The sequence below is a fragment of the Electrona antarctica genome, assembly GCF_951216825.1.
Source record: "Electrona antarctica genome assembly, chromosome: 22".
Taxonomy (NCBI): Eukaryota; Metazoa; Chordata; class Actinopteri; order Myctophiformes; family Myctophidae; genus Electrona; species Electrona antarctica.
In genome coordinates this window covers 16,313,125-16,340,381 of record NC_136805.1, presented here as the reverse complement: position 1 = coordinate 16,340,381, position 27,257 = coordinate 16,313,125, and the positions used below count along the sequence as shown (strand labels likewise).

The 27,257-nt window shown below is 43.4% G+C and overlaps 3 protein-coding genes across 6 annotated transcripts in view; 2 read left to right on the top strand and 1 right to left on the bottom strand.

Moving 5' to 3' along the window:
• Nucleotides 1-4,246, top strand: part of pgs1 (phosphatidylglycerophosphate synthase 1) — a 38,125-nt gene extending 33,879 nt beyond the window's left edge. The window contains exon 11 of one of the 2 annotated variants that reach the window (XM_079493166.1): nucleotides 1,343-4,246. The gene's annotated coding sequence lies outside the window, so the exon portion shown is untranslated. Of the gene's footprint in view, nucleotides 1-1,339 lie in introns of both variants that reach the window. The other variant, XM_079493165.1, reaches the window with a different exon arrangement.
• A 2,654-nt stretch (nucleotides 4,247-6,900) lies between these two features.
• Nucleotides 6,901-9,174, bottom strand: LOC306915008 (ATP-dependent 6-phosphofructokinase, platelet type-like; the record flags this gene model as incomplete). Its single annotated transcript, XM_079492250.1, has 1 exon — nucleotides 6,901-9,174. One exon carries the CDS (start codon nucleotides 9,172-9,174, stop codon nucleotides 6,901-6,903), a length of 2,274 nt encoding a protein of 757 aa, XP_079348376.1.
• Nucleotides 9,175-11,841: 2,667 nt separating this feature from the next.
• LOC306915459 (kelch-like protein 24) lies at nucleotides 11,842-25,848 on the top strand. Of its 3 annotated transcripts, XM_079492790.1 has the most exons (16): nucleotides 11,842-11,925; nucleotides 12,018-12,101; nucleotides 13,057-13,182; nucleotides 13,446-13,538; nucleotides 14,740-14,842; nucleotides 15,980-16,174; nucleotides 16,371-16,505; nucleotides 16,595-16,786; nucleotides 17,023-17,166; nucleotides 18,579-18,738; nucleotides 19,397-19,546; nucleotides 21,542-21,670; nucleotides 22,820-23,008; nucleotides 23,193-23,333; nucleotides 24,617-24,823; nucleotides 24,908-25,848. In XM_079492790.1, exons 5-16 carry the CDS (start codon nucleotides 14,762-14,764, stop codon nucleotides 25,075-25,077), a joined length of 1,893 nt encoding a protein of 630 aa, XP_079348916.1. In that variant the 5' UTR covers nucleotides 11,842-11,925; nucleotides 12,018-12,101; nucleotides 13,057-13,182; nucleotides 13,446-13,538; nucleotides 14,740-14,761; the 3' UTR covers nucleotides 25,078-25,848. The 3 variants fall into 3 exon arrangements, with proteins under 3 accessions (XP_079348916.1, XP_079348917.1, XP_079348918.1); XM_079492791.1 differs by lacking the exon at nucleotides 11,842-11,925 and having other exon boundaries at nucleotides 11,942-12,101; XM_079492792.1 differs by lacking the exons at nucleotides 11,842-11,925; nucleotides 12,018-12,101 and adding an exon at nucleotides 12,624-12,648.
• The last annotated feature ends 1,409 nt before the right edge of the window (nucleotides 25,849-27,257 follow it).

The window sequence follows — 27,257 nt, the reverse complement described above, 5'->3', positions numbered from 1 at the left end:
GTACATTTACTCGTACAGTACTCATTTTGAGGTTCCTTTACCTAACTCGATTATGTCCATTTTTCTATACTTCTGCAGATATTGACTGCACTACTTTCATTTCAAAACTGTAGTTTCTAGTTGCATACAAAACGTACATTATCCACCTAAGCCCTATATCATACTTCAGCTATTCAGGAAAAGCCGATCCAGAAGCGACCAACACGTAGATCTGTTTTTGTTGTTTGAAACATTTTGAATGTTCAGTGCTTTTACTTTGGTTATGTAAGTATTGATGTCAATACTTTTACTCAAACAAAAAGGTACACACCAGTAGTGGGGAAGTGCTGACCGCAGGAAATAAAACTTTGACTAAGAAAGGAAACTTTATTAAGCCAACGTTTCGGCAAGCAGGTTGCCGAAATGTTGGCTTAATAAAGTTTATAGCATCGTGACTACGAGCTGTGCGGCCTCTTTCCTTTCTTAGTCAATACTTTTACTCAAGCACATTTTCAATTAGAGGCATTTCACTAGTAAGAGAGTATTGTGGTATTGCTGCAGTACTTGTCTGAGTACTTCCACTGAGCAGTAAGCCAGTTTGTGCGCACGTGCGTGTTTACTCATTCACTGAGTCTCGCCCACCATGAAATGCTGAATGAATGAATGTTGCTGTTGTGGCAGCCAGCTGCTTCTAACTGTCCCAGGCTGCCCCCTAGAGGACATACTGCACCACTTACAGCAGTGGTTCTCAAACTGTTTTGTTTGTGTGGGTTCATTTGGTTCCATTTTACAATCTCAGAGTTACAGACGTTTAAGGGTCCATTTGGTTCCCACTGTAACTATCGATCATTAGGCTGGGCACCCCCTGGAACCCCCGTGGGTCCCCAGACCCCACTATGAAAACCATTGACTTGCAGTAGAGGAACAAGCAGCAGTGTTAAAGGCCCTGACTTGGTAAACGCAAACATCACGACAAGAGTCTGCCTGCTCGCATGGTCTACTTAATGTAAAATGGCCTGTACTAGCGCGAGCTCTGAAAGCTGCATCAACAGGTTTTTTTCTCTTGATGCCTCCATTGTAAACAACGCGTCAGACGTGAGTGTATACGAGGTATATGTCGGGCATTAGTACGTAAGGATGACCTTTTTAATGGTTTTAAATTTGCTAAATTACAACTGAAACAAGTCATAACAAAATAATAAAAATATTGCTTGTGTGTGTGTGTGTGTGTGTGTGTGCTTGTGTGTGTGTGTGTGCGTGTGACTGTGCGTGTGTGTGTGTGTGACTGTGCGTGTGTGTGTGTGACTGTGCATGTGTGTGACTGTGCGTGTGTGTGTGTGTGCGCGCGTCTGTCCTAAAGCAGGAGGCAGAATCCAGCCGGCTTCTCTCTGGTGTTGAGGTTGATGGTCCAGGTGACGTACGGTGCCAGTCCTTTCATGCGGGTCTTGTAGAACTGGACACTCGTACTGGCGGTGCTGGTTTCCTGGCGGCCCACGCTCACCGCCCTGATGAGGACCACCGACATGTCGGGCGCTGGAAGGGGTGCAACTCCTTCAGACGCGCCTCTGAGATCACTCCCGTCTGTCCCAGCAGACGGATGGACACACACACACACACACACACACACAATGCCTATCATCATTCGAGGTCTTGCAACCCGTTCATCTCCAGCATTGTCCTGTCTTTGTATCTTTCATTTGATTTATACATGGTTGCGTGCCATTGTCGCGTACATAAACTGGCAAGCTCACAATGCGAGCTTGTAGATTGGCTACTTTCTGTGTGCGGCTGGCTGTTTTGCGGTGCGCGACACCGATGCGACTACATAAATCAAGCCTGAGGGGCCATTCACACTGAGCACATGATTAACAATCACGATAACTATAAATCGTGTTTTTAAAAATCTTTCCAACCCAAATGTTTGGCAGCGTCCACACACCACACCACACCACAACTATACCGACGATGATGGTCGTGGACGATATCGTTTGGATCACTTTCAGCACAATTGTTTGAACGATGGATTGCATTGGCGGTAATTCAAAAATCCTTCAGAAGGACATCTGGAATGCAGTCGGTCTCACTGACTCTCGGAATGTTTTGTTGCTAACGGTGACGAGGAGACTATTACTGTATGAATACCTCACGCCGTATATCCATCTCTCCCTGTGTCTCCCTCCGTGTGAGCTCTTGACACAGCTGGACATCTGGTGTGCTGTTTACATAAATCAAATCAAGTTTATTTATAGAGCACATTAACAACAACTTTCGTTGTACCAAAGTGCTGTGTAGAACAATATCAACTAGCACAACAGAACAAACGTAAAACGACATGCTGAGAGGAATACTAAACAAACAGAAGTAACGTCATCAGACAGCATATATATATATATATATATATATATATATATATGTATATATGTATATATATGTATACATACAACCAGGGACCACACATGAAACCAAAGCATCATCAACACAGAAACGATAAGAGCCAAAACAACATAACTAAATCGTTCTTGAGTGTCAACGTTAATTTGACCTTATAACTTATACAAAAAAAAACACCGTTATCGTTATAGTTTACCATGCTCAGTGTGAATGGCGGATAAGTCAGTGGAATTGCTCTGTTTACTACTTCTCAGACGTGTAGCAGGTTTATGGCATGTCTATTGCACACGGTATGTATGTCCGGAAAACATTTCAACATTCAAGAGGGCTTATTTGTCACCCATGTGTGGCATGTTCCGCAAGACTGTGCTAAAAAAGGCAGGTTTCTATTGCACATTATGTCCACTGGTGTCTGTGCATGCAATCTATAATAGCAGCGGTTCTCAACCTTTTCCCGGATCACTGGTTCCCAAACACTGGGTCGGGACCTATTTGTGGGTCACAGACAAATTTTATGCGTCGCTTTACTTTTTGTTTCCTACATTTTCCCCCAAAAAACACTATTTTTTTAGTAATTACATAAAGAAAATTGAAAGAAATTAGAAAACAAACGTTTAAGAAAAGAATATCTGCTATTTTCACTAGTTTGGGTCCCCGGCAAAATAATTTCTCCTTTGGGTCTTGAGCTAAAACGTTTGGGAACCACTGCACTTGACAATCTCAAAAACTGTGTGGCCCACCCATCTGACCAGCTGAGCATGGGTGGGCCGCACGCTTTGCTGGAGCATGTTTATTTTATTAATGATTGATCAATCGATTGTGTTCCGGGCTTGGATCAATGGAACTGGACATAGTATTGTATAACACATCTTGGTGTTTGCATGTGTTATACCAGAGGTGGGCAACTGGCGGCCCGGGGGCCACATGCGGCCCTCAGGTTAATGTCAGAATACTGATATAACATTGGTTTCAACTGTTACAATTCCACAACATGCAAACATGACCCGCTTTAATTACTTCAGTCTAAATTAGTAGCTCAATGCTCAACACAAGTATAATTAAAGGCATTTGAAATTACATAATGTTAATTTTCAGGATTCCAATTAAAAAATAGAAAAAATTAATTCAAGATTTCATTTCGAATGCGACGCGTTTTGAGCTTGTAGATCGGCTATTTTTGCTACGACAGTAATATGGCCCTAGGGAGTGAGTGTTGAAATATAGTGGCCCTCTCCATCGTCAAAGTTGCCCACCCCTGTTATACAATACTAGGTTGGGAATCGCTGCTCGGTAACTTGTAGATGTGTAACAAGACATTTTAACAGCGATACGATACATGGACGATATTGGTTCATTCAATTTCAAGGCGATACGATTCAATGATTTAAAATTATTTAGCAAATACTGGTACATTAAATCTGTGTGAAACGTGGATGGTGCAGGCAATATGGAAAGGAAAGTTATTAAACCTCTCTTTATTTTTTTTCTTGTTAAAATTGCTAAATACAATGCACAAGTAGTATTGATACAATCGATTATTTGCATTGCAAAACGCAAAGCGATACGATATGTTGCTGTTTACATATCAATATCGATATTTCAATGCAGTATCTATATTGTCACACTCCTATTTCCTTTTACATCAGTAGCTCTCTCTCTCTTGGTCTGTCCCTCTTAGCGAGTGAGTGAATAATCCTGTAATGGGTGTCGGGGCTTTAACTATCTCTTTGACTGCGTGTTTGTTTTTCTACTCAACTTATCACCTCATGACACTCATCAAGTGTGTGTATACGTGCTACTGTAATCATCTTTTTTTGTAAATTAGGGGAAGATGTGATTTGTGGGTTTTTAAAAACTATTAAAAGGTGTGACTGTTCTCTTGACTCTTGTTTTACTGTAATAGTAGTCTCACAAGATGGATTGTTGGCTGTTGAAAAATAGATCTAAAAGCTCATAGCGCGGCACAGAGTCCCACACTACAAGCTTGTAGATCTGCTATTTTTGAAATCGTGAAAATGTGGCGCAAATCTTTTAATATATTTATTCACAGCGAACGTTTTTAAGTCATATCTTTGCTACTGGCTGAAACAAATTTTCAGATGGGGGGCCAGTGGCCAATTACATTTTGGGGTCCTTGACATGAAATTTTTTGTTTGAGAATCACTGACCAAAGCATTTTCTTTCTAGGTTTTTCCGAAAACTCAAGATTTAGAAGACATTTTGTAGAATCTGGTCTCAGTCCTAACTCCTAAATGGGTTAATTGGTTAACAATAACATGTGTTTGTAGGCCTACTCTAAATCTGCAAAGTAACTAGTAGTAAGTATAAAGTATCAAACAAGTCAAATAAAAATACCAAATTGTACTTAGTTACTTTTGTTTAAAACAAAATATCTATTTAAAAGGTTAGACCTCTAGTATTCTTGCTATAGTAGTTTGGTCAATAACCAAGGCTCTCCAGCTTGTCTTTCCAGCTCTTTAATAAACAAGAAAATACATTTTCAGGTGTCTTGCCAATTTCATCCAATTAGTAGTCTACCCATTCTGTCTGCTCAGTTCTTTGTTTCATCACTTCCACATAGTTTCACTTGTTTATTCTGTATGAGTTATTTCTCTTGATTGGATCAAATCGGTACACTGACCTAAAACATTTCTGTTTACTACAAAGCTGGAGAGACATGGAGACTCCTGTTACTGAACATAACACTCTAGCAATGATTACTGGCAGAATATAGAGCAATTAACACTTATTTGAACAAAACAATATCACTTTCTGCTACTTTTAAGTACAGTACTCGAGTAAATGTCAACCACTGGTTGCAGAACGTGTGCCTCAGCTGCCCGGACGGAGTCAGATACATCAATGCTAACACCAGTTCAGGTTTTATATAATCCACTAAATTTTCACTATATATATTTTTTGAGGGGGACTAGCACCTCCTATATCCAGATTTTGGTGTCTGTCCACAAGCATTAGTTTTGCACGAAAAACACTCCTGGGGCTAAATACTGCTATAGCCACTTGCCCTTAATGAGCCCAAATGTGCTGACCTCATCACATTTGATGATGGCTATGGCCGTTTTTACCAGCTCAGTGGCCTTGTGGTTAGAGTGTCCACCCTGGGAGGTTGGGGTTCAATCCCCGGCCGGGTCATACCAAAGACTCTAAAAATGAGACCCAATGCCTCCCTGCTTGACACTCAGCATCAAGGGTTGGTGTGAAGTTGGCCGACCGGCCAAGGCTCCAAAAAGACAGAAGAGTCCAAGAATGCCATTTTAGGGTTTTTATTCACCTTTCCAGTCCAGTGCAGATTATGATACAGTGCGGCCTCGGCAAAGACAATGACGAAAAACAAGATTTGGCCAACATAACACATGTACAAACATAAACACACTTGAAGACAACACTACTGAACAACACCTAAAACAAGGAGAAGCTGTAACAGGCCATACCCTTACTTTCCAAAGGGCCCTGGCAGCTCTCACTTAGGCTGTTACCTGTGTGTCAACCAAGGTCTAACTCCCACACATCAGCTGCAGGCTCCCTCTTATAGGAGTGAGACATACCAAACCATATCACAGCAAATTGGCAATTCAATTAACTCACCATAAGCATACAAAGGCCAATGAGTTAACACACCATTACTGAAGGTTTTAACATTAACTTAAACATGAAATTCCAGACGTCCATTCATACACAAACTATAGTTTTATTTTAAATAAGATTGCTCTCGAATCAAACACCCCTCCTCTGCAGCACCTTCCCAATCAACAGGAATGCCACTGCAGAGGGGAGAGGTGACTCAATTCAATTCAACTTCAAATCAATAAATACCTTTAAAACCATTAGTAGTACACTTCAGCAATGCATTTCAGTTACAGTATCAATAGAACATATAAGTTAACACTTGACCCGCCACTTCCAAGCCGGCTGATTGATAATTAATTGGAAGCAGCCGTAGTAAAGTTTATGCAATGTCCCCAATCATTGTCTGTGTATAGGGCACATGCTGCCCCGTGACAGTTGGATTGGGGGTAAGTCCCTGCGACATACTAGCGTCATGTCCAGGGGGTGTACTTGTACATCAAGCTGCCTCACGCTACAGAAACAGGATGGGCTCCTGCCCTATGGGCCTCATGGCTCGGCAAGGCTACTTACTTACTTATGGCCGTTTTTAGCCCAAGGGATGTTCTTCATGCAAAACTAATGCTTAAAAAGGATTCAGAATCATGAATAACCCGTGACACGTTACATTTGACTTAATGCATAAGACATTATGCATAGACATTTTTGCCTTATAGGATGTTAATGGTACCCAACTTTCAACCCCTGAATTTACCATGATCCAAAATTTATATAAAATCATAGTTTTTAACATGTTATTTGGATGACCCTAAGGATTATAAAAAACCTTGAATGATTACACTGCAATTTCTTTTGGGACAAATCTTAGATTGACTGGCCTATTAGAGTGGTTAAATAATCGTGATATTTATTGATTGAACTCATCTTGCCCAAGGCCTATAATTGCTAAGACCACTTCAGGATTTTAATCAGCGGACGCAGCTTCAGCCACCATTGCTCCTTAGGGATCCTGTGGACAAAGTCGGTCTGCTCCTTGAGCTGCGCGACGGGCTGAAAGACCAGGTCCCCGCGCATTCCCAGCACACAGCACGAGTCCTCGGAGGTGGCGAGCACTCGGCCTCGCACTGGTGTCTCCCGCAGCTTCTTGGAGATCCACTGCATCGCCCTCGCCGCCATCTCGATCCCCACGTTGCGGTCGAGCGGAGAGGGCGCCCCACCCTGCTGCATGTGCCCCAGCACGTTCTTCCTGCAGTCGAACACCCCCTTCCCCTCCTCGGCGTACAGCCGGTAGACAAAGTCCGTCGTGTAGTTCTCGTGGCTGTTCTCGTTCCTGAGGACCAGCTGTCCGTGAGCGCTGTTCTTCATCTTCTCTGTCAAGTGCTCGACGTTGGCCTGCAGGTCTCTGATGTCAAAGGGCTCTTCGTAGACGTAGGCGTCGGCGGCCCCCGCGGCCAAGCCTCCCACGCTGGTCAGGTAGCCGCAGTAGCCCCCCATGGTCTCCACGATGAACACGCGCCGCTTGGTGCCGCTGGCCGACTGCTTGATGCGGTCGCAGGTCGTGGTGACGGCGTTCATGGCCGTGTCGGCGCCAATGCTGAGGTCCGAGCCCGGCACGTTGTTGGACATGGTGGCAGGAACCATGACCAGGGGCACGCAGAACTCCTCGTGTTGCCCGCGTGCCGCTGACAATTCCAGCAGTGAGACGTAGGCTTCGAATCCGCCAATAACCAGCAGCGCATTTATGTTATGCTTTCGCATTTGCTCAGCAATTTGCTCGATGTGCTTTGCAGGAAGTGTTCTTTTGGTTCCCAGCAGGGATCCGCCTTTGACTGTCCATCCGCCCAGATCAGCCCATTTGACCTCCTTGATCTGTCCCTTGTAGAAGCCCTCGAAGCCATCACTGACGGAAAACATCTTGTGGCCCTCGGAGATGCCCACCCTGATGGCAGAGCACACCGCGGCATTCATGCCCGCTGCGGGGGAGCCCACGTTCAACACGGCCACGTTGAAGTTGGTCGCCAGCTCTGATTCAGGTTTACGGTGAGACAGTAGCTTGTATGTCCTCAGCTTGTTTTCAAAACTTCTCCCGCGGAGCTTGAGGGCGTCCTCGAACCTCCTCTCATCCATGGCCTTCTGCAAGTCCTGAGTCATCTGAACGCACTCCATGAGAGGCAGACGTACAGTCTCGTTGCCAGACAAACACACAACACAGGCTGGATTATTGTCTTTTGTCTCGAGCAGCGCTAGGACCGCCTCCACACCCATGCGACTTGCCAGGATGCGGTCGAAAGCAGATGGGGTCCCTCCTCTTTGGACATAGCCGAGGACTGTCACCCGGGTGTCGAAGCCCAAGCGTCCGATGACAAGATCCTTCACTAAATTAGAAGTAATGGGCTTGCCGTGCGTGTCGACGGCTCCCTCGGCCACTATGATAATGTTCAGTCGTGTACCCGTGGAGCGATTAGCGCACAGTTTCTGACACATAATGTCCTCCCAGCCGTCCTTTGGGGGCATCTCGGGAATCAACACCCAGTCTGCCCCGCATGCCTGGGCACTCGCCAAGGCAAGGTAGCCACAGTTCATGCCCATGACCTCCAAGACAAATGTCCTCTGGTGACTCTGCGCCGTGGTCATGATGGCATCCACCGTCTCGATGATTCTGTGGAGTGCCGAGTCGGCGCCGATGGTCATGTCAGTCCCACAGAAGTCGTTGTCGATGGAGCCCACAATGCCCACAATGTGCAGAGAAGAGTACTTGCGAACAGCGTCCTTGTGGATTAGACCTTGGTCCAACAGTTCCGCCAGCAGCACACTCCACTCCTCCCTGAAGATGTTGGCTCCTATCAAGCTGCCGTCTCCGCCAATGACACAGAGGTTGGTGATGCCGCACTGCACCAGGTTGTGGGCGGCCTTCCGTCTGCCCTCGTGGGTACGGAACTCTTGGCAGCGGGAGCTCCCGATAACCGTTCCACCGAGTTGTAGCATGCCTGAAACGCTTTCCTGCGTGGCTTCCTTTATATTGTCCCCACCATCCACCATGCCCTGATATCCCTCGTGAATTACGTAAACTTTGGCTCCCTCGTGTATTCCCATTCGAACCACAGCACGCAGGGCAGCATTCATCCCTTGAGCATCGCCTCCGCTCGTCAGCACGGCGATGGCCTTTCCCTCTCCAGAAAGGTTTTCACAGAGTTTCTTTCTGCTGTCTGACCACGCCATGTTCACATGTTTTCAGGTTGTGCTGTGATACAACAGAACACCACAGTAGTTACCGTTGTGATTAACTCTAATTATGGTATACGCTACATGACATGTATATACAGTATTACATTAATGCCTCATGACGTAACGCAGAATGGAAACAATTTCCCAAATATGGAGAGCAGCACATGTGGATGCTTTTCCCTGTGTCGTTCCCTATGCATTTTGGGGTGCACGCAGCCATGCAGGGGCTTCCATGCAAGTCAACATTCTATGGTGGGGGCACGAGTGGGGTTGAGTAGATATACACCCTGTCTGACGATCTGACCAGTGTGAGATGTGGAGAATGGCAGCTGCTCCCTGACAACCAAGAGAGGTTTGACCTGCCCTTTATAATGGGTTCTGAGGGCTTTAACCTTTAACCTTTGTCCCGGGTTCTGAGGGCTTTAACTCGGGGACTCACAGCTGGGATGTTGAGGTTGGAAACGATACATTTTGGATGCTGGGTGTGTCTGAACAAGTGTGTTTGGTCTGGAGTCACCTTGGGTTCTTCATCAAAGGGTTCCAACGCATCGGCAAGACGACGGGAGCTTGTCATCGGGAGTCTCCTGCCGACAAGCTCACGACGCTTTCAAACTGGCCGACAGACGACCGTCTGTCTCTGGATTGAACCCTACAAACCCTCCCGCGCACTCAGATCAGCCAACGCAGGGAAGCTGGAAGTACCCTCACTAAAAACGCCGGGACAACGCTCCACACGTCCCAAACTCTTCTCCCTTCTGGCCCCAAAACTGTGGAATGCACTTCCTGTTGCAATCAGAACTGCAGCATCACTCCCGATCTTCCGCCGTAGTCTGAAAACCCACCTTTTCAGACTCCATCATGGCCCATAGCACTTACCCTACCCCCCTTAGACAGCACTTCTTAGACTTATATAGCATTTGAAACAGACTTATAGCATGTCATGTAGACAGCACAATAAGTGCATTGTATGTAGTCATAGCACTTCATAGTATATATGTACAGCATAGTATAGCATATATGTGTAGTTTATATGTATAGTGTCATTATATAGATATGTTCTAGTTATAGTTTATATGTATAGTGTCATTATATAGATATGTTCTAGTCACGTTCTTAGCTTACGCATGTTTCGCGATAAATGCATTTTTACATATGTGATGTATTCCCATGCTTTTTGTTCTTGCTTATTGTAAGTCGCTCTGGATTAAGAGCGTCTGCTAAATGCCTAAATTGTAAATTGTACGTTTAGCAGACTCTTACCAGAGGAGGGGGTCCACTCTGGATAATCTATAAATGTGAATATGCAGCAGACTCCAGACTTCAGGGTCAGCCACTGATCTCTCATTGAAACGGAAACTTCAGAGGATCAGAGTCCAGCTGGACAGGAATGAAGGAAAGCTGCCATGCTGTGATCCTGATACTAACACACATACATACCTTCACAGTTCACACACACTTTCACTGAAAAACACTCACTTTCCATTAATTCTCACTGATGATGATGATACTGTCCCTCAGTTAGACATGATAACACATTGAGAGTCTTTAAGGGTGAATATTTACTCTGTTTTGTAGAATATATGATTGTATTTATGGTCAAATGACAGTCCCATTAACAAGTGTTTCCAAAACAGTGGTTCTCAAACCTTTTCATGTCAGGGACCCCCAAATGTATTTGGCTGCGGACCTCCATCTTAAAATATTATGTGCCTTCAGGGACCAGAGTCTCCTAGGAGAGAAGATTTATTTAAAAAAAACAATTCTTCCAATTCCAATAATGTGGATTAAACCTTGATGTAAAATCTGAATTCTTGCCTGATGGTTACTGTGTTGTATTACTACTGTCAATGAACGTTATAAAGAGTTAATATTTACAACTATTGTTGACTATCCACAGTATCCAGATTAAAGATGTGTTATTGTAAGATAATACCCTACGGTATATCACGAGTCAAACTAATTCAACTTGTCTTGTTAATGCAGTGCTTATGCAGGGCATTTAACTTGTACGATAAACATATTAACTGACTTTACATAACATAAAAAACTGCAGAAATATCTGAATATGTCCTGTTGCTACTGCACGTGTAGGCCTAGGCTATACGGTATACATTACACACATGCAGTATCAACAGGACATTGAATTATCTCTCTAGTCACTAGAGAGAGATCATTTAAGCATTGCAAGTGTGTGTAAATGTGTGTAATGGTAGAGACTAGAGTATGTTAATACAACTGAACTAACAGATCAGTGGTTCTTGGAACAGAGGTGATCTCTATGAGTCCCTACTCTCTTTTAGACATTGACATCTTGAGGTCAGGTAGTAGGACATCTACTGGTTGATTCGAGATATTGCATAAAATTAAAATGGAAACAGACAATACATCTTTCTGCACTTATGTTGGGAGGTAGATTTGAATTCGAGGTAGGATATGGAAGTTATAGAAACCCGCTTTGGCATGGCAACACATGCTGCTACCTCTCGAGTCCTAGCCTCGGAAACCCAGACGTTTTTATTTCCAGGGGAGAAATAATGCATTATTTAAATATTTATTTGACTGTTTATATGATGTATTTCTTGGAAAGTGGTTTTGTTTCGTTGCCGCCACGCCACCACTGGAAACAAAAGAGTTTTATGTTTCTGCCCGGAACCAATGGTGTGGGGTCGTGGCAGCCAAGGGGACACTGTTAATGGTTACACTACACTTCCTCCATTTGAACAACAGATGCGGGATTCGAGTGAGGTTTGTTTGTCTTAAGTTCATACGTTTGAAAGAGAATATTCTATTTGTTAATATGGACATTTTATTTACTAAGTCATTTCTTTACTTTACAGTCTGTAACGTGGCTGTCTTTTGTACATGGACACCAGCTTGGACTAATGTCCCCGTTGTTGCTGCACCGTGCACCCAGCTGCGAGGTTAGCCCCCGAATAGATTATCAGAGTATTTTATCAATTATGTTGACATTTGTATGTACGAGTCTTAGATCCCCTCCCCAAATATAAGTTGCTTACCGTCGAGCCCCAAATGTTAACTTAACTCTGCGGCGTCTTTGTGCAATGTATTAGTCCATAATTTTCAATAAAGAAGTGTTTTAATTCCGTCTGTGGCCGATTCTGACGTAAATTCTCAATGGGCGGTAGTGAGGGGCGCAACAGGGCCAGGAATCAGGGAGGAGTTTTGCTCAGAACGTGTTCAATCAAACTGCAAAGTGTTTGTTTCATAAAAATACACCGTAGACATCGTATGAGCTACTTTCTGTAACGGCCCTGCCTACCACCTGTTTCGAATTTGCACGTCATAATGCAGAAGGCAGCAGCACGACCCGTTAATACAAATGAGCGCTTCCAAAGTATACCACAGCATGGTATTTCTTGACAGAAAGTAGCTCATTGGTGTTTCTTTTATGAAACAAACGCTTTGCAGTTTGAAAGAGGATACGTTTTCCCTACAGCTGCAATGTTGGTGAGTTTAACGTCGTTTTAATACAAGCAGATCGCAAAAGCAATTTGGATCAATGGGATGTCAATGGAACTCTAGATTCATCCCTGTTCTGTGTTGCACATTGCGGCTACCCCCATATGGGCCCTCAGTCCTTACCTAATTCTGTATCTTCGAGATCCTAACAAATAATTAGAACTCTTTAAAAAAAGTGTTGTACACTGCCCTTTTTTCCCCTTTTTTTTAATCATTTGTTCGGCTATTTTTGCAAAATAGCTGATTTACATGCTCACAATGTGTCACTTTGACTTGTCGATCTGCTATTTTTGGATTAAATTTTGTGTGAAATGGGACATTCTGCATAATGAGCACTGCAAGTACGTTTTGCTGCCAATATCTTTACTTATTTTCTTGTTTCTGTGTTTGATTTAGAATCCTGTTGAACGCAGCTGAACCTTACCTGACCACCTGAGACGGAACCGGAGAAACCGGTCCCCAACATTTACCAACCGGAATCGGTTCCATCACATTTGTGAGCGTTTCACACTGTCAGAACTGGTATGTGCCTGTGGACTTCATGTCTGCAGTACCGGTGGCTCTCTAACTTTTTAGTTTCAAGGCCCACTATGACTTTTGAGAGTGTACACATGGAACCAAAAGGACCCTTACAGGTCCATTTGTACGCTCTCTGAGTTACAGACCTGTAAGGGTCCATCTGGAACGCCCTAAAGTAAACCAGAGGTATGCAGTACTGTATGTATGATTGCATTTGTTTATATTTGTTTTATGTTTTAATGAAGGCCGATTATTTTCAAATACAGGAATGGTTTAAAGGGAACCGTTAAGGAATCAGAAAGTTGAGAGGGAATGATTAAAATCCCAACCCTACCTGAGACAACACGGTAAACACAGAGGTTGGTATTTATACTCAGATGAGATTAATGACATGAACCCTATAGTCAGGGGCGGCCTTAGGAATCTGGAAGCCCATTTCAAGACCAAATATGAGGCCCCCATATACCTAATTATTTTGTTGATACAGCCGTATTGATACAAATAGTTTGACAATATCACACGCAGCCATTACTCTCGACAATTAGCAACAACACCTCTTCTCATCCTGTTGTCCCTTCACAATAAAGTGTCTCCCATTTACCTCCCAATGCTGCACATTTTACCCAGGTTATCAACAGGAAATAGGTACAACTTTAACATCGTGGGAGAGAGCAAGGCAGCGAGTGAGTGAGAGAAGGCCAAGGGTGGTGGGGGGGTTGAATGACGCCTGGTGGTCAGTCGTAGCTCGGAGGCCCTCCTGAGGTTGGAGGCCCGTTTCAATTGAAACTGGTGAAACATGGCAAAGGCCTCCTATGCCTATAGTCAAACAAATAGTTGCCGGTCACATAAAATATACAACGATTTAGTGCTTCAAATAAACTAGGATAGCTAAATCCTCCTTGGGTCTGTCTAAACGGCATGCTAAAAAGCATATAAATAATAACCAGCATATCTCTACATAGCATTTATTCCACAGCTTGGAAGCCAGGAGGGAGAAGAGTATAGGATGTGTGTAGCTGACATGATGTTTACTGCCACACTGCATAGGAAGCATAATGATGCTTACCAGTTGTTTGTACTATCTGAGAAACATTTCCTTGTTAATTTGTCAAACAAGTAACACGGAGAAAGAACTCTGATACTCAAGCTGGTTCAATGGCCAGCTGTAGAAGACTGGCTGTACTGGGAATCTCCCAGTTAAAACAGTTAACTGTTAAGTTTAAGTAGGCAATATATTACAAAAAAGTACTTGATATGCTCAATAAATATCACTGGATTAAATAAAACTTCACTATGAGACAACAACAATAAGCTAATAAGTCAATAAGCTGTATTTTTTTGCATTTTAAATGTGGTGTCAAAGTAACTCCAATATTCAATTCGCTCACATCTTATCTTACCACATCATGATTATTACAACCTAATTTGACTAATGGGCAGCCTGAGTTGAATTGAATCACTGTAATCCACAGGCAATTAAAATATGAAGAAAGGTGAATCATGTTCTTCAGAGTTAAACCAAATGTAACAGTAATGTTGTGCGTTCTGTTGTCGCTGCAGACAAGATCCACTCACCTCAGCCATGGCTGACAGCATCCTGGATGCTGCCCGCCAGAGTGAATCACCACAGGCTGCCAAGAGGATGAGACTGGACACTGACCGTGTGAGTGACCGTTTTCATTCAAGCATCATTACCAGATCACAGACTATTGTCTCCACCAGGCCGAAGGCATGGGGAGAGAGTATGTTTTTGCACTTCGTCCGTGTCTGTGTGTCCGTCCGTCTGTTAACAGCTAATCTCCGGCACCGTTAACCCGGTCGATGCCAAACTTTGCACACGCACTCCCTGGATGCCAACGATGGGCAGCGGTGGCCTAAGGGTTAGAGGAGCGCCCTTGTAGCCGAAAGGTTCCCGGTTCGATTAAAAAAAAAGAAAAAATCTGGGTGGGGAAGTGATTGTCATCACTCACCCAACACCGCTGAAGTGCCCTTGAGCAAGGCACTGAACCCCCAACTGCTCCCCCTGGAGCTGCTTAGTGACTGTGGTTGTACTGGTCAGCTCCCAGGTTTTAATGTGTGTGTGTGTCTGTGTGTCTGTCTGTGTGTTCTATGTGCAGGGCGTTGCTGAAAATGAGCACCTGTGCTCAGCTACTTTCCTGGGTAAATAAAGGATAAAAATAAACCTCTGCCCCAAATTTTCCAGAACGGCCTGTTATAGTGCCACCAGGAGGCCGACTTTTGAAAAACACATTTTTTGATATTACTCCTCCAGATTCTGTCCAAAGATCCCGCAAATCGTTACACACTATCTCTATAGTCATGTGTTCAAGCCGGATCTGTCCGATATTTCATATTCCATCCTAATTGGCCAACATTGGCTTTCAAAGTTGGCAGGATTTGCCTGTTTTGAACAAAAAACCTCAAATCATGAACGCAGCGTGCAATTCACGTGTAATCTTTCACAGACTTTCCTACTAGGCTGAGGAATACATCCCACCCTTTTCACATTGGCCTGTTCTATAACAGGCCAATGTGAAAAGGGTGGGATGTATTCCATCCACCAACAGGTGGAGTTTTGCAAAACACATTTTTGCAACAAAATGCCTCAAATCATCCAATTGCCATCCAAGGCGTAAGAAGAAATGTCCCTTTTCACATTGGCCTATTATAGCGCCACCAGGAGGCCACAACCTGACCTGCCCTGGTGGAGACCTGTGCCCCGAGGAGCACTTTATCTAGTTTGTAGTTTATTTGTCTGATTATAAATGTCCCTCTGGATGTTGTTGTCGTTGCACTTCAGGAGGATGGCACCAGTGTACCTCTATCCTCCCTGGATGCTGAGATGTTTGTGGACCCCAACCATCTTAACATGGTGTTAGAGGGTCTCAACAGGCTGCGTCTAAACAGTGTCTTGTGTGATGTGATTCTGTGCTGTGAGGGACAGGAGGTCCCCTGCCATCGTTATGTACTGGCCTCCTTCAGCCCTTACTTTGAGGTAAATACACACACCTATTGACCTGAGTATTGTCCTGCTGTTGCCTATAGGGAATGACATTTAAAGTCTGCCTTCACTTTCACATAAACCACACCACACATCAAGCTATATCCAAATTAATTAACCAATTAACAATGTAAATAAGAAAAACTATGGACACTCCCAAGCCAACCATTCAGCTTTTCAACCTGCACAGGCCATGTTTTCATCGGGTATGAGGGAGTCCACACAGGAAAGGGTGACCATCATTGGACTGGAACCTCAGATGATTGGTTTGCTGGTGAACTATGCCTACACTTCAAAGGTGTCCATCTCTACTGATAATGTGCAGGTATTTACACCATGAAACTCATTCATTGTCTCTATTTTGTCATATATAACATCAGTGCTTAGTGAAGACATTTTGTTCATTTGTTCTAGGCCCTGCTAGCAGCATCAGACTTGTTGGAAGTCACGGCTGTTCGAGAGGCCTGCTCCAACTACATGAGGCGTCACATGGATGTCAATAACTGTGTAGAGATTTACTGCTGTGCCGACGACCACTCTTGTAAAGTGTTGAAGAACCACAGCATGGATTATATTCTGGAACACTTCAGTGTCATCTACCAGCAGGTCAGTGATTGGACTCCTACATTTACCACAGTGTTTGTTTTATTACTAGTACTCAACCTTCCACCACCACAACTGACCCAGACCTGGGTAGAAAAACATTCAATCACCAAACCATCCAGTGTACCCTTCAGATGATAACATTTGACTTCCGTGTGAAGTATAGGAACTTGGGAACAGTGTCCTCATGTATCACTAGTATCAGCTAATCGTGTTTTTGTCTTTTCATCTACCAATAGGAAGCGTTTCTCTCTCTGTGTGTGGAAAGGCTGACGGAGGTTCTCTCCAGTGACCATCTGAACGTTCCCAAGGAGGACATGGTGTTTGAGGCTGCCATGCTGTGGTTGGAGAAGTGTCCTACCCGCAAGCAGAACTGTGAAAAGGTCAGTCATTTGTTAGTCTTACGTTACTTACCAGACCATCAGAGGTCTCTGCCTATCAATATGTCAGAGGTCTTCTAAATGCAGGGTAGTTTCTAGAGTCACTTGCTTCATGTATACGTGGTGCTGGCTGGAAATATGCATAATTAGTGTGGTTGCCGCTAGGCAAACAGACTATTGTTATTGTCTCCACCAGGCCGAAGGCATGGGGAGAGAGTATGTTTTGCACTCCGTCCGTGTGTGTGTCCGTCCGTCCGTGTGTGTGTCCTTCCGTCCGTCTGTGTACAGCTAATCTCCGGCACCGTTAACCCGGTCGATGCCAAACTTTGCACACACACTCCCTGGATGCCAACGATGAACCTCTGCCCCACATTTTCCAGAACGGCCTGTTATAGCGCCACCATGAGGCAGCTTTTCACATTTATACCTAAAACTGTACCGATCTGCGTGAAACGTTGCATGCACACTCCCTAGAGGCCAAGGACAAACCTTTTACCTGCATTTTCCGCATCTGCCTTTTATAGCGCCACCAGGAGGCCGACTTTTGTAAAACACATTTTTTGATATTACTCCTCCAGATTCTGTCCAAAAATCTCACAAATCGTTACACAATATCTCTATGGTCATGTGCTCAAGTCGGATCTGTCTGATATTTCATATTCCATCCTAATTGGCTATAATTGGCTTTCACAGTTTGCAAGATTGCCCCGTTTTGAACAATAGCCTCAAATCATGAACGCAGCATGCAATTTACGTGAAATCTTTCACACATTTTCTTACTAGGCTGAGGAATATATCCCACCCTTTTCACATTGGCCTGTTATAGCGCCACCAACAGGTTGATTTTTGCAAAACACATTTTTGGAACAAAATGCCTCAAATCGGTACACATGATCTCTGTAGTCATGTGATCAAGACGAGTCTGTTGGATTTCTCAGATTGTACACTGATTGGCTAAAATTGCCTTCCAAAGTTTTCAGGAGTGGCCCGTTTTGTACAAAATGCTGCACATGTCCTGCTCATCCAGAATTCTATCCTCAGAGATGCTATGAGTGATCTGGCTCTGCATTTCCTCAACAAAATGAAGAAAAGAAAAACATTCTCCTAAACATTTTGCCAAACATCACACACACTCCTATCCTCCTGGTGGAGACCTGTGCCCGGAAGGGCACTTTTTCTAGTTGGTATTTTGTTTCTTCTCACTCCCCTGATTCGATGACTATTACACCCCCCTGCCTATAATTCCACAGGATACATCTTTTTTGGACAATATTCGGTGACATCACATTCACAATATGCAATAGGCAACCACAATCGCAATTTTCCCCAGGATTGCATCTTTCTAGTTATATTATGTTGATCACCCAATATCCAGTTGGACTAGTAAATACTTGGTGTTCTGTGTGTTCTTTTAGGTTCTAGAGCAAATCCGTCTGCCTCTCATCAGTCCGTCCTACCGCCACACTGTTGTTAAGAGTCTGGATGTGGTGAAAGAACACCAGGGATGTCAGAGGTTCATCTCTGAAGCCAAGGAGCGTCCCTACTGTAACACAGCACGCCCACGCAGGACCACAGGTACTCTGCTGAACAGATGGTGCATGTGTTTGGTCTGACGTACTAACAGTCTGACAGGCATTAATTGTCCGACACCCTACTCCAAACCCTAACCGCACGCGGACGCCACGGGTGAGTTTTAACTGGCCATGCATGTGTCTTAACCGGCCACGCATGTCGGGAGCGATGGGTGGGTCTTAACCGGCCACGCATGTCGGGAGCGATGGGTGGGTCTCTCTTAACCGGCCACGCATGTCGGGAGCGATGGGTGGGTCTTAACCAGCCACGCATGTCGGGAGCGATGGGTGGGTCTTAACCGGTCACGCATGTTGTCGGACTGTTGCATGTTTGACTGTTAGTACGTTTGACCAATGTATGTGCCCCTGAACACATGCATGCACCTGATGATGCTGGAAAAAGCTTACCTGCCACTAAAAATGACTGTGGTTTGTTATTCAGGCTGTATCATGATTTCATACTTTTTCTCATTTAGTTTTGTGTCAAAATGCATACCAATTGTCTCCTGGATTCATTCAGTGACTGCTAATTTTGTGCTGCCTCTCTGGGGGGAGAGTTCCAGAGGGTTGGGGCTGCCACACTGAACGCTCAACCAAATACATGTGGTTTCTCCTTCAACTCTTAAATCTACTCTCTCACCTGCTGCTCCTGCTTGTTTAAGGGATCGTGATGTTTGGACTCGAAGAGGCTGAAATGCCTGATGGCTTTGACCAAGTTCAGAGCTTTGATCCACTGACCAATCAGTGGAAGAATATTGGACGAGATGGACAACTGCCCTCGGAAGTATATGATTATGCTGTGGTTTCATCAGGTGAGGATTACCATCGGAGTCAATCTACTTAGGACATGATGTAATGGGTCCTACGACTCCTACTGTTACCTCTGAATAGACTGACTGCTAAGCCTCATCCAGTGATGGTGTTTGTTCAAGGCTAGTTTTAATAGCACCATCATCTTATCTTAGCTTATGTTGGATAAGCTAGGAATCAATGTAATCTTGTGCACACATAAAAGATAATTAGCATGTGCACGTGAGCGTTGCAGTAGCAACCAATAGAGGGACAGCCAATGCATCTATTATCAGAGGAGGGTTTTATTTTTTTTCTCACATCTGTCTTCCAGTGGCTAGGGGGGCAGCGGCCTAAGTTTCCCGATGGTGTCTACCTACACTTCTGGTCTCGCTCTTCATTAGATTCATGAGAATGTTAAGAAACGCATGCAAAGTTTAAGCCGTTTATATTTATGATAGCTGTTGTGTATTTGTGATGGATACAGTGGGTTCCAAAAGCTGTGAGGGGTCTGGTTCAAGTTCAACACACCACAGAGCAACTATAGAGCGTCGCAGTCCCTCTCGTGAGACCCGGAAAAGAAATGCCCGTTCATTTTCCTCATAGACTTTTCAGAAAGTATTTATTTAAAGACGTTTACGCCGCGGACAAAGCCAACTCTTGTCGTGACAAATCATGACAATAAACACAATGTTTTGGGCCAAACGGCAGGTTACAACACTTTTTTTAAATGTTTTTCTTCTTTGTAATTATTTGTTTGGTCCAAAATATTGTGTTTGTTGTCATGATTTGTCACGACTCGAGCTGGCTTCGTACGACGCTTAAAAGGTCTTTAAATAAATACTTTATGAAATGTCTATGAGGAAAATGCATTGGGATTTATTTCCTCGGCCTGGCGTCGTCATGAAAGGGGGCGGGACTGCGACGCTCTATAGTACCTCACCATTCAGTAAGCATAGTAAGACGTAGTGTTGCACCATACAGTAAACAAGACATAGTGTTGCACCAGTTGAGTGTACATATGATTGACAGGCAGTAGAGTAGACACTTCACATTGCACAACGTTATTGGTCAAGGAATACTGGTAGTAAGGGCATTTTATCAGGTATTTGACCAATCTGGGAACTAAATAGTTACCAAGAAATTTCTTCACCAATGTGTTTCAAAAGGTGTCTAATAACATATACTAAAAGTTTGAAATTCAACTCCCGTGGGAAATTGAGTTATTAGCATAATATGTGACCATACCCTTAACATCCTATATAAGGCAAAAAAGTCCAAATTTCATCAATCTTTAAGTAGCATGTGACATATGAAACTAGGGGGTTTTCATGATTCTGAATCCATTCCAAGCATTAGTTTTGCACAAAAAACACTCCTTGGGCTAAATTAGGCCATATCCACTTGACCAAATGTGCTGACCTCATCACGTTTGTGAGGCCGTTTTCCTCCCAAGGAGTGTTTTTTTTGTGCAAAACTAATGCTTGGAATGGATTCAGAATCATGAAAACCCCCTAGTTTCATATGTCACATGCTACTTAAAGAATGATGACATTTTGATCATTATATAGGCTGTTAAGGGTATGGTCACATATTATGCTAATAACTCAATTTCCCACGGGAGTTGAATTTCAAACTTTTAGTACATGTTATTAGACACCTTTAGAAACACATTGGTGAAGACATTTCTTGGTAACGATTTAGTTCCTAGATTTTCATAGATTTCTCTTACTATGGGAACAGTGATTGTTGGCCATTTTAATTGCTGATAGATCACAGGCAGTCTAAAATGGTTACTACATGAATGTTACCTACTGCATGCAGCCAGTCAGTATACAGCCCACCTTGCAGCTTATATTACAACATTCTTTGGCACTGGTTTTGGTAAATTCTCTGGCTTTATAAGTAAACCATCACAATAAGACGGAAGATGTGTGAAGTTGTTTATGCCTATTCAAATCTTATTTCTTTTAACAATCAAGGTATACCTTTTTTATTCTGCTCTTCTTCCACCATAGATTCCACTCTGTATTTGGCCGGAGGCCAATACGATGTTGGTGGTGACAGTAGTGAGATGTGGCGCTATGATGTTCACCGTAATTCATGGTTGAAGATGGCTGCCATGAATGAGCCACGCTATCGATTCAGTACGTTTGTTTATTACATGGCTTGGTTGAATGCTTGATTCTGATTGGTCAATCGCTTAATTCAGCGGTGAGTTATCTCATGATAATGACCGCTCCGCTGTATAATGACCGCTGCCTAATCAAACCCTCTGAGCACCACCAGCTGCGCGGCTGCGCCCGCTTGATTTACTGCCGTTTCCAACATAACAGCCATGTAAACACACACACTACTGACACACAATGTAATTTACAGCTAAACATTGCTCTTAAAAATGTTTTTGAAAACATTTGAGCGAGAAATAGACGAAGCAGCTGGACCCGAAAATGGATTCTATTTGATCAACTCACTTCCTTGTTTTCCGACAGTGCTTCAGCCCTGCAGCTGGGCAGACTCAGCCAGCGCGAAGTTATGGAATACTTTTTTTGTTGTGTTTTGGATCAATGGATTAATTTATGTTAGTTAGCCATGTAATAAGCGGGATAATATCTGGCTAGGTGGTCATTGTCGGGATATAATTCACCTTCAGGGAGTGTAACCACCTCGGCTTCGCCTCGGTGGTTAAACTCCCTGTCGGTGAATTATCTCCCGACAATGACCACCTAGCCAGATATTATCCCTTACATATCACACACTATTCTTTTCCTTCAAATAATAGATTAGCAATTCTACAAGCTCACGATTGTCACATCAGCTAGCAGATGGTCGTTAAAGGTAGGGCAACGGATATATGTGGCAACTTGAGATATTTACACATTGCCGAATATCTCGAGCATAGTCTTCTAGACAATATCAGTTGCTATTATATCTATTATTGTATTACCGGTATATGGAAATTAAAATTAGCAGGTCTGAAAAGGCATCTGTGCAGGTGGAAACATGTTCAGTTCAGTTCTAACTGCAGAATAATTACATCATAAGGGGATCCAGTTGATAATATTGTACTGTACAATATTGACCCATAATTATAGCATTCAATGCTCTGGATCCATTTATATATATTAAATTAATATATATTGATTACCGGTAATTAGTGCAGTGGTTCATTCAAGCAGAAGTTAATACTACTTCCACTCAATGAGATGTTGCATAGAGCGTATGGTCAAGGTTGTCACTTCTAATGATCAATTTCATTTGTATTTTTTCCCTGCTCAACCCCACATGTTCCATAGGCCTAGTGATGCTGGATGGATATGTGTTTGCAGTAGGTGGCCGAGGAAGTGAGAAGGTTGGAGACTCAGTGGATTGCTATGACCCCTACACAGATACCTGGCAGCTTATGGAGTCTGTCGGTGTAGCAGCGCATTACGAGGACAGCTGCTCTGTTGTGGTCGCACTGGATGGACATCTCTATTTTATTGGTATGGAACAGATTTATGGACCTGCAGGTTCAGCCTGCTGGGTTTCATGAGGTGGTGTTTTTCATTTAGTGTTGGTGTATGTCAAGCATAATGATTGACTGAAAATTTACAAATCCTTTGGAATTAGTATGCATCAATGCTTCTTCTGTTAATGGTGAATGATGTGTGTCCTCCTGGACTCTAGGTGGTGCTCCAAATAAACGGAAGCCAAACCAGGTGGCCAAGTACAACCCTAAAACATTTGTGTGGGCAGAAGTCGCTCCTATGCAGATTCCACGTTCTGAATCAGCTGCTTGTGTTCTGAATGGAAAGATCTATGTTACAGGTATCGTAAGAAGTCTGCACATCGTTTTAAAAGCTCCCCAAAAACTTTTATTTACCATATACCGTCGGGTATACAGGTATAACTGACGAAGGCCACAGACGCCGAAACGATTGTTTTTTCCGCTCTGGTAAATAATGTTTTCGGGATCTTTTAAAATGGTGTGCAGACTTTCTTCTTATTTTGCAGTTTATTCTTTTGTTCGAGCACCCGTTGAATTTACTGTGATGTGCGCGCACCTCTTGACCACTACAGGTATCATAGGGGTCATCCCTATGTTCCCAAGCTTCTATGTTCCCCACTCCCCTGCCTCCCCAAAAAACGTTCTATGTTCCCTGCATAAACAAATGCAGGAACTGTTCAGAGAATCCAAACACATCCAAATTCCAGTAACACTGTGCTTATGTAATTAGGTTTAAATGAGTATATTTATACCTACTTTTACCTACACATTGCCTGCGGGGGGAAGGGGCACTCTAATGGCGTTCCTTTGTGTAAAAAAGGGAAAAAAAGCTTTTGAAACCTGTGTTCCGCAGAGAATGTGTCAAGTTTCTAAAGTGTCTAAATATCATGTGGTGCAATATCCGACCATGACAGCTGTTTTGAAAATATATTTGAAATGACTAAATAAATGTAGTATTATTATTACTATCAAAAATAAATACAATACATTTTCAACATATCTTCATATAATTGGTCCAATTATATAATGCTTATTATAATACAGACTGCGGTAGAACCTGCAAGGAGGGTTTAAAAAAGACAGCCAGTTATAACCCGACATTGAAACATATAATATATAACATATAAACACATATAATAACATATAATATTACGTCACCATCAACTTCAGTATATATACCTACCAAGAATACGCACATAAAAAAGCCAGCCGACCACAGTATAGTACTTTCAACTTACAACTTGCATACATACTATACATGCATACGTTACCTGTTACCCAACCAATATTGAAACGTATCGCAATTACGTCACCATTGACAGCCAGTTATAACCCGACTTTAGTATTTAATTTCAATGTTTTACAGAGAGGCTGAGATTTTTGAAGTTCGTAGCACTCAACAGAGTGCAGTTCTAGTTATTATTATTATGCTATTATTATTTAATTCTAAAGTTAATTAAAAGTACACTACTTGAGTAAATGTATTCAGTTACTTTCCACCACTGATCTTAGTTCCATAATATATTCACTGAATCTTCACTGTAGTTTGGGCACATAATAAAACACACTAACCGTCGCTATCCTGTTAATTCCGGTTTCATAGGTGGCTGCCATTATAATAATAATAATATTGAGACAATTGAAAAGACGATGGAATGCTACAACGCCCAGACCAACCAGTGGACCATGTGTGCCCCAATGCAAGTGGAACGCAACTGGCCTAGCGTGGCTGTGGTGGATGGAAAGCTCTACGTACTAGGAGGTCATGATGGCCACACTGGTGGCAGTGGTGGCACAGAAGGCAGTATGAGTAAGTATGACACTTCTACTCCATGAATGTCTGCTTGTCCACACCAGACATTTCTCTCATGGCTGTTTGTGTCTCTCCTTGTAGCTTTGCCTTCAAGTAGCTTTGTCCACAACATCGAGTGCTACTGTGAAGAGACGGACACGTGGAAAACTGTGGGGCAGATGCCGTATGTTCGCCTCGATCTCAAATGTGTGTCTCTCAAGCTGAGGAGGGATCATAGTCAACCCATAGATGGTGATTCTGATGGTGACTAGGTTTGGGGTCCGGAGGTACCGGATCCAACATTGAGGAACCCAAATTGGTTCCATCACATTTTATCCCACTGTCAGAGCTGATGTGTGGACTTCATGTCTGCTATACAATTACAATTCCAGCTGTTGTCAAACTTTAAGGAATCCACAACAAAACTCCCAACAGATTCAGGAGCTTGTGACCGAGTTGACCAATCAGTGTGACCTGGACATCAACCGTGTCTGAAAACCTTTCCACACAGACAACCCCAGCATCCTTTCACCAACCTTCTCGTTACACACACACACACACACACACACACACACGAGCACCACAACCTGAATAAATAGAGACCAGTACGCCAATGCTGTTGTACCGTACTGACTCACCCACCAGTGAGGATCCCCAACCGGGATTACGTAGTGCCTCCATCCTACTCCTGCTGTTCAACACCCCCCTCTGACAGGTGACCCCCCTCCCCCAGCTCATTGGAGTCGCTAACACAGCTTCCCTCTCCCGAACACGGACAGCGTGTTTGTATCGATGTGCGTCCAAGCCGGATGCTCCATGGCGTGTTGGACTTTACCCCTGTGACAACCAAGTGCCATTGATGTTTATGTAACTGTAGATAAAATGAATTAATAAAAAGATTGGGCCTCATGGGCCAATAAAAACAAATGGCACCCTTTTCACATTGCCTATTTTAGCGCCACGAGGAGGCCGCGACCTGACCTGGCCTGGTGGAGACCTGTGCCCCTAGTTGAAAATGAATTACTAGGTGACGTAGGCGTGTTAATCGCCAACGTCATTTTCGCTATCACGCAATTCCAGGTGGCAGATTCGTCGCACCATGGGAGCCAAACTGCACCTGGAAGTTCGGCAGAATGCACTGGAATCAATGGGCCTCATGCGCCAATAAGTTCCTAACTTTTCCTCTTACATTTCTTCCTAAGTGAATTCCTAAGAGAAGTCCAGTCAGATGCGTGCGTTTGTTTGGATTGGGTTGTGAACTCTAAACCAGTGGTTCTCAAACATTTTCATGTCAAGGACCCCCAAATTGACATGCATTCTGCAGAACCCCATATGAAAATATTTTCTGCTAGGGTAATGTTTTGAAGATTTATCAAAATGTTTTGAAAATAGCCGATCTACAAGCTCAAAATGGGCAGTAATGGGACGCGTTTGTGAGCTTGTAGATTGGCTATTTTCAAAGTATAAAATGGGATTAAAGTGGTAAAATATTCCATATTTTGCTGTGGACTGCCTGGAACTTCCTCAAGGACCCCTTGAGGTCCTCAGACCAAACTTTGAGCATCATGCAGATGGCGCTGTTTTCCCTTTATGTTGTCAGATTGCACTTAAGAAGTGCTCCACAGTGTGCGTAGATTCTGTTCTTACCTACGACCAAATCACAGCTAAGAAAAGATTGAGGGATCCCAAAACCTTCTTAAAAACTTCCTAAGTGGGTCTAAGAACAAATTTCCTCATAACACATTGTCTGCTGTGTTGCTTTTCGATGTGTACACTGTAATTTTATAGAGGTATCTAAAGAGCAAAAAGTATGTTTCTGTACGTGCCAGCCAAGTATCGTGAGACTGTCCATCGTCTGGCAGCCAAATCGAGCAAAAAATGATGTGCTGTGCATTCTGTGCACATCGAAAAGCAACTGATTAGAACTGTGATATGTCTTATTTTATAATTAAAACAAAAATTATATATATATATATATATATATATATATATATATATGCGCCTGAACCGATTATATGACACAGGTCTCAATGGTTCATAAATAATGTTTATGAGCTGGTCCAGCTTGCTCCATTCACGTAACTGGTGACATTCATGTTACTGGTGCAAGATTTGGCTCCCATGAAAGTGTCATGGCGCAGCACAGTCACGTGACCATGACACTTCCTTCTCTAAGCTTCCTTAGTAATGGGCAAGGACTGTCTAAAGAGGACGAGACGCGAAGACCGTACGGGTGATGCCATGTTTCTCCATGGTGCTCCATGGAAGGAAAGAAACATGCGCAGTTGAGACCAAGGAAGCTGAACGCGGAAGTGTAGGCTGCATATAGCCAAAGATGGTTTATGTATGAAGATGGGCCAACTTCATTGGAGCCACTAGAGGCGAAATGGTACACACAGCCTACAAATGGTCTCCTAAATATAGTAGGTGTGGTTTGCTTCTCCCCGACCTC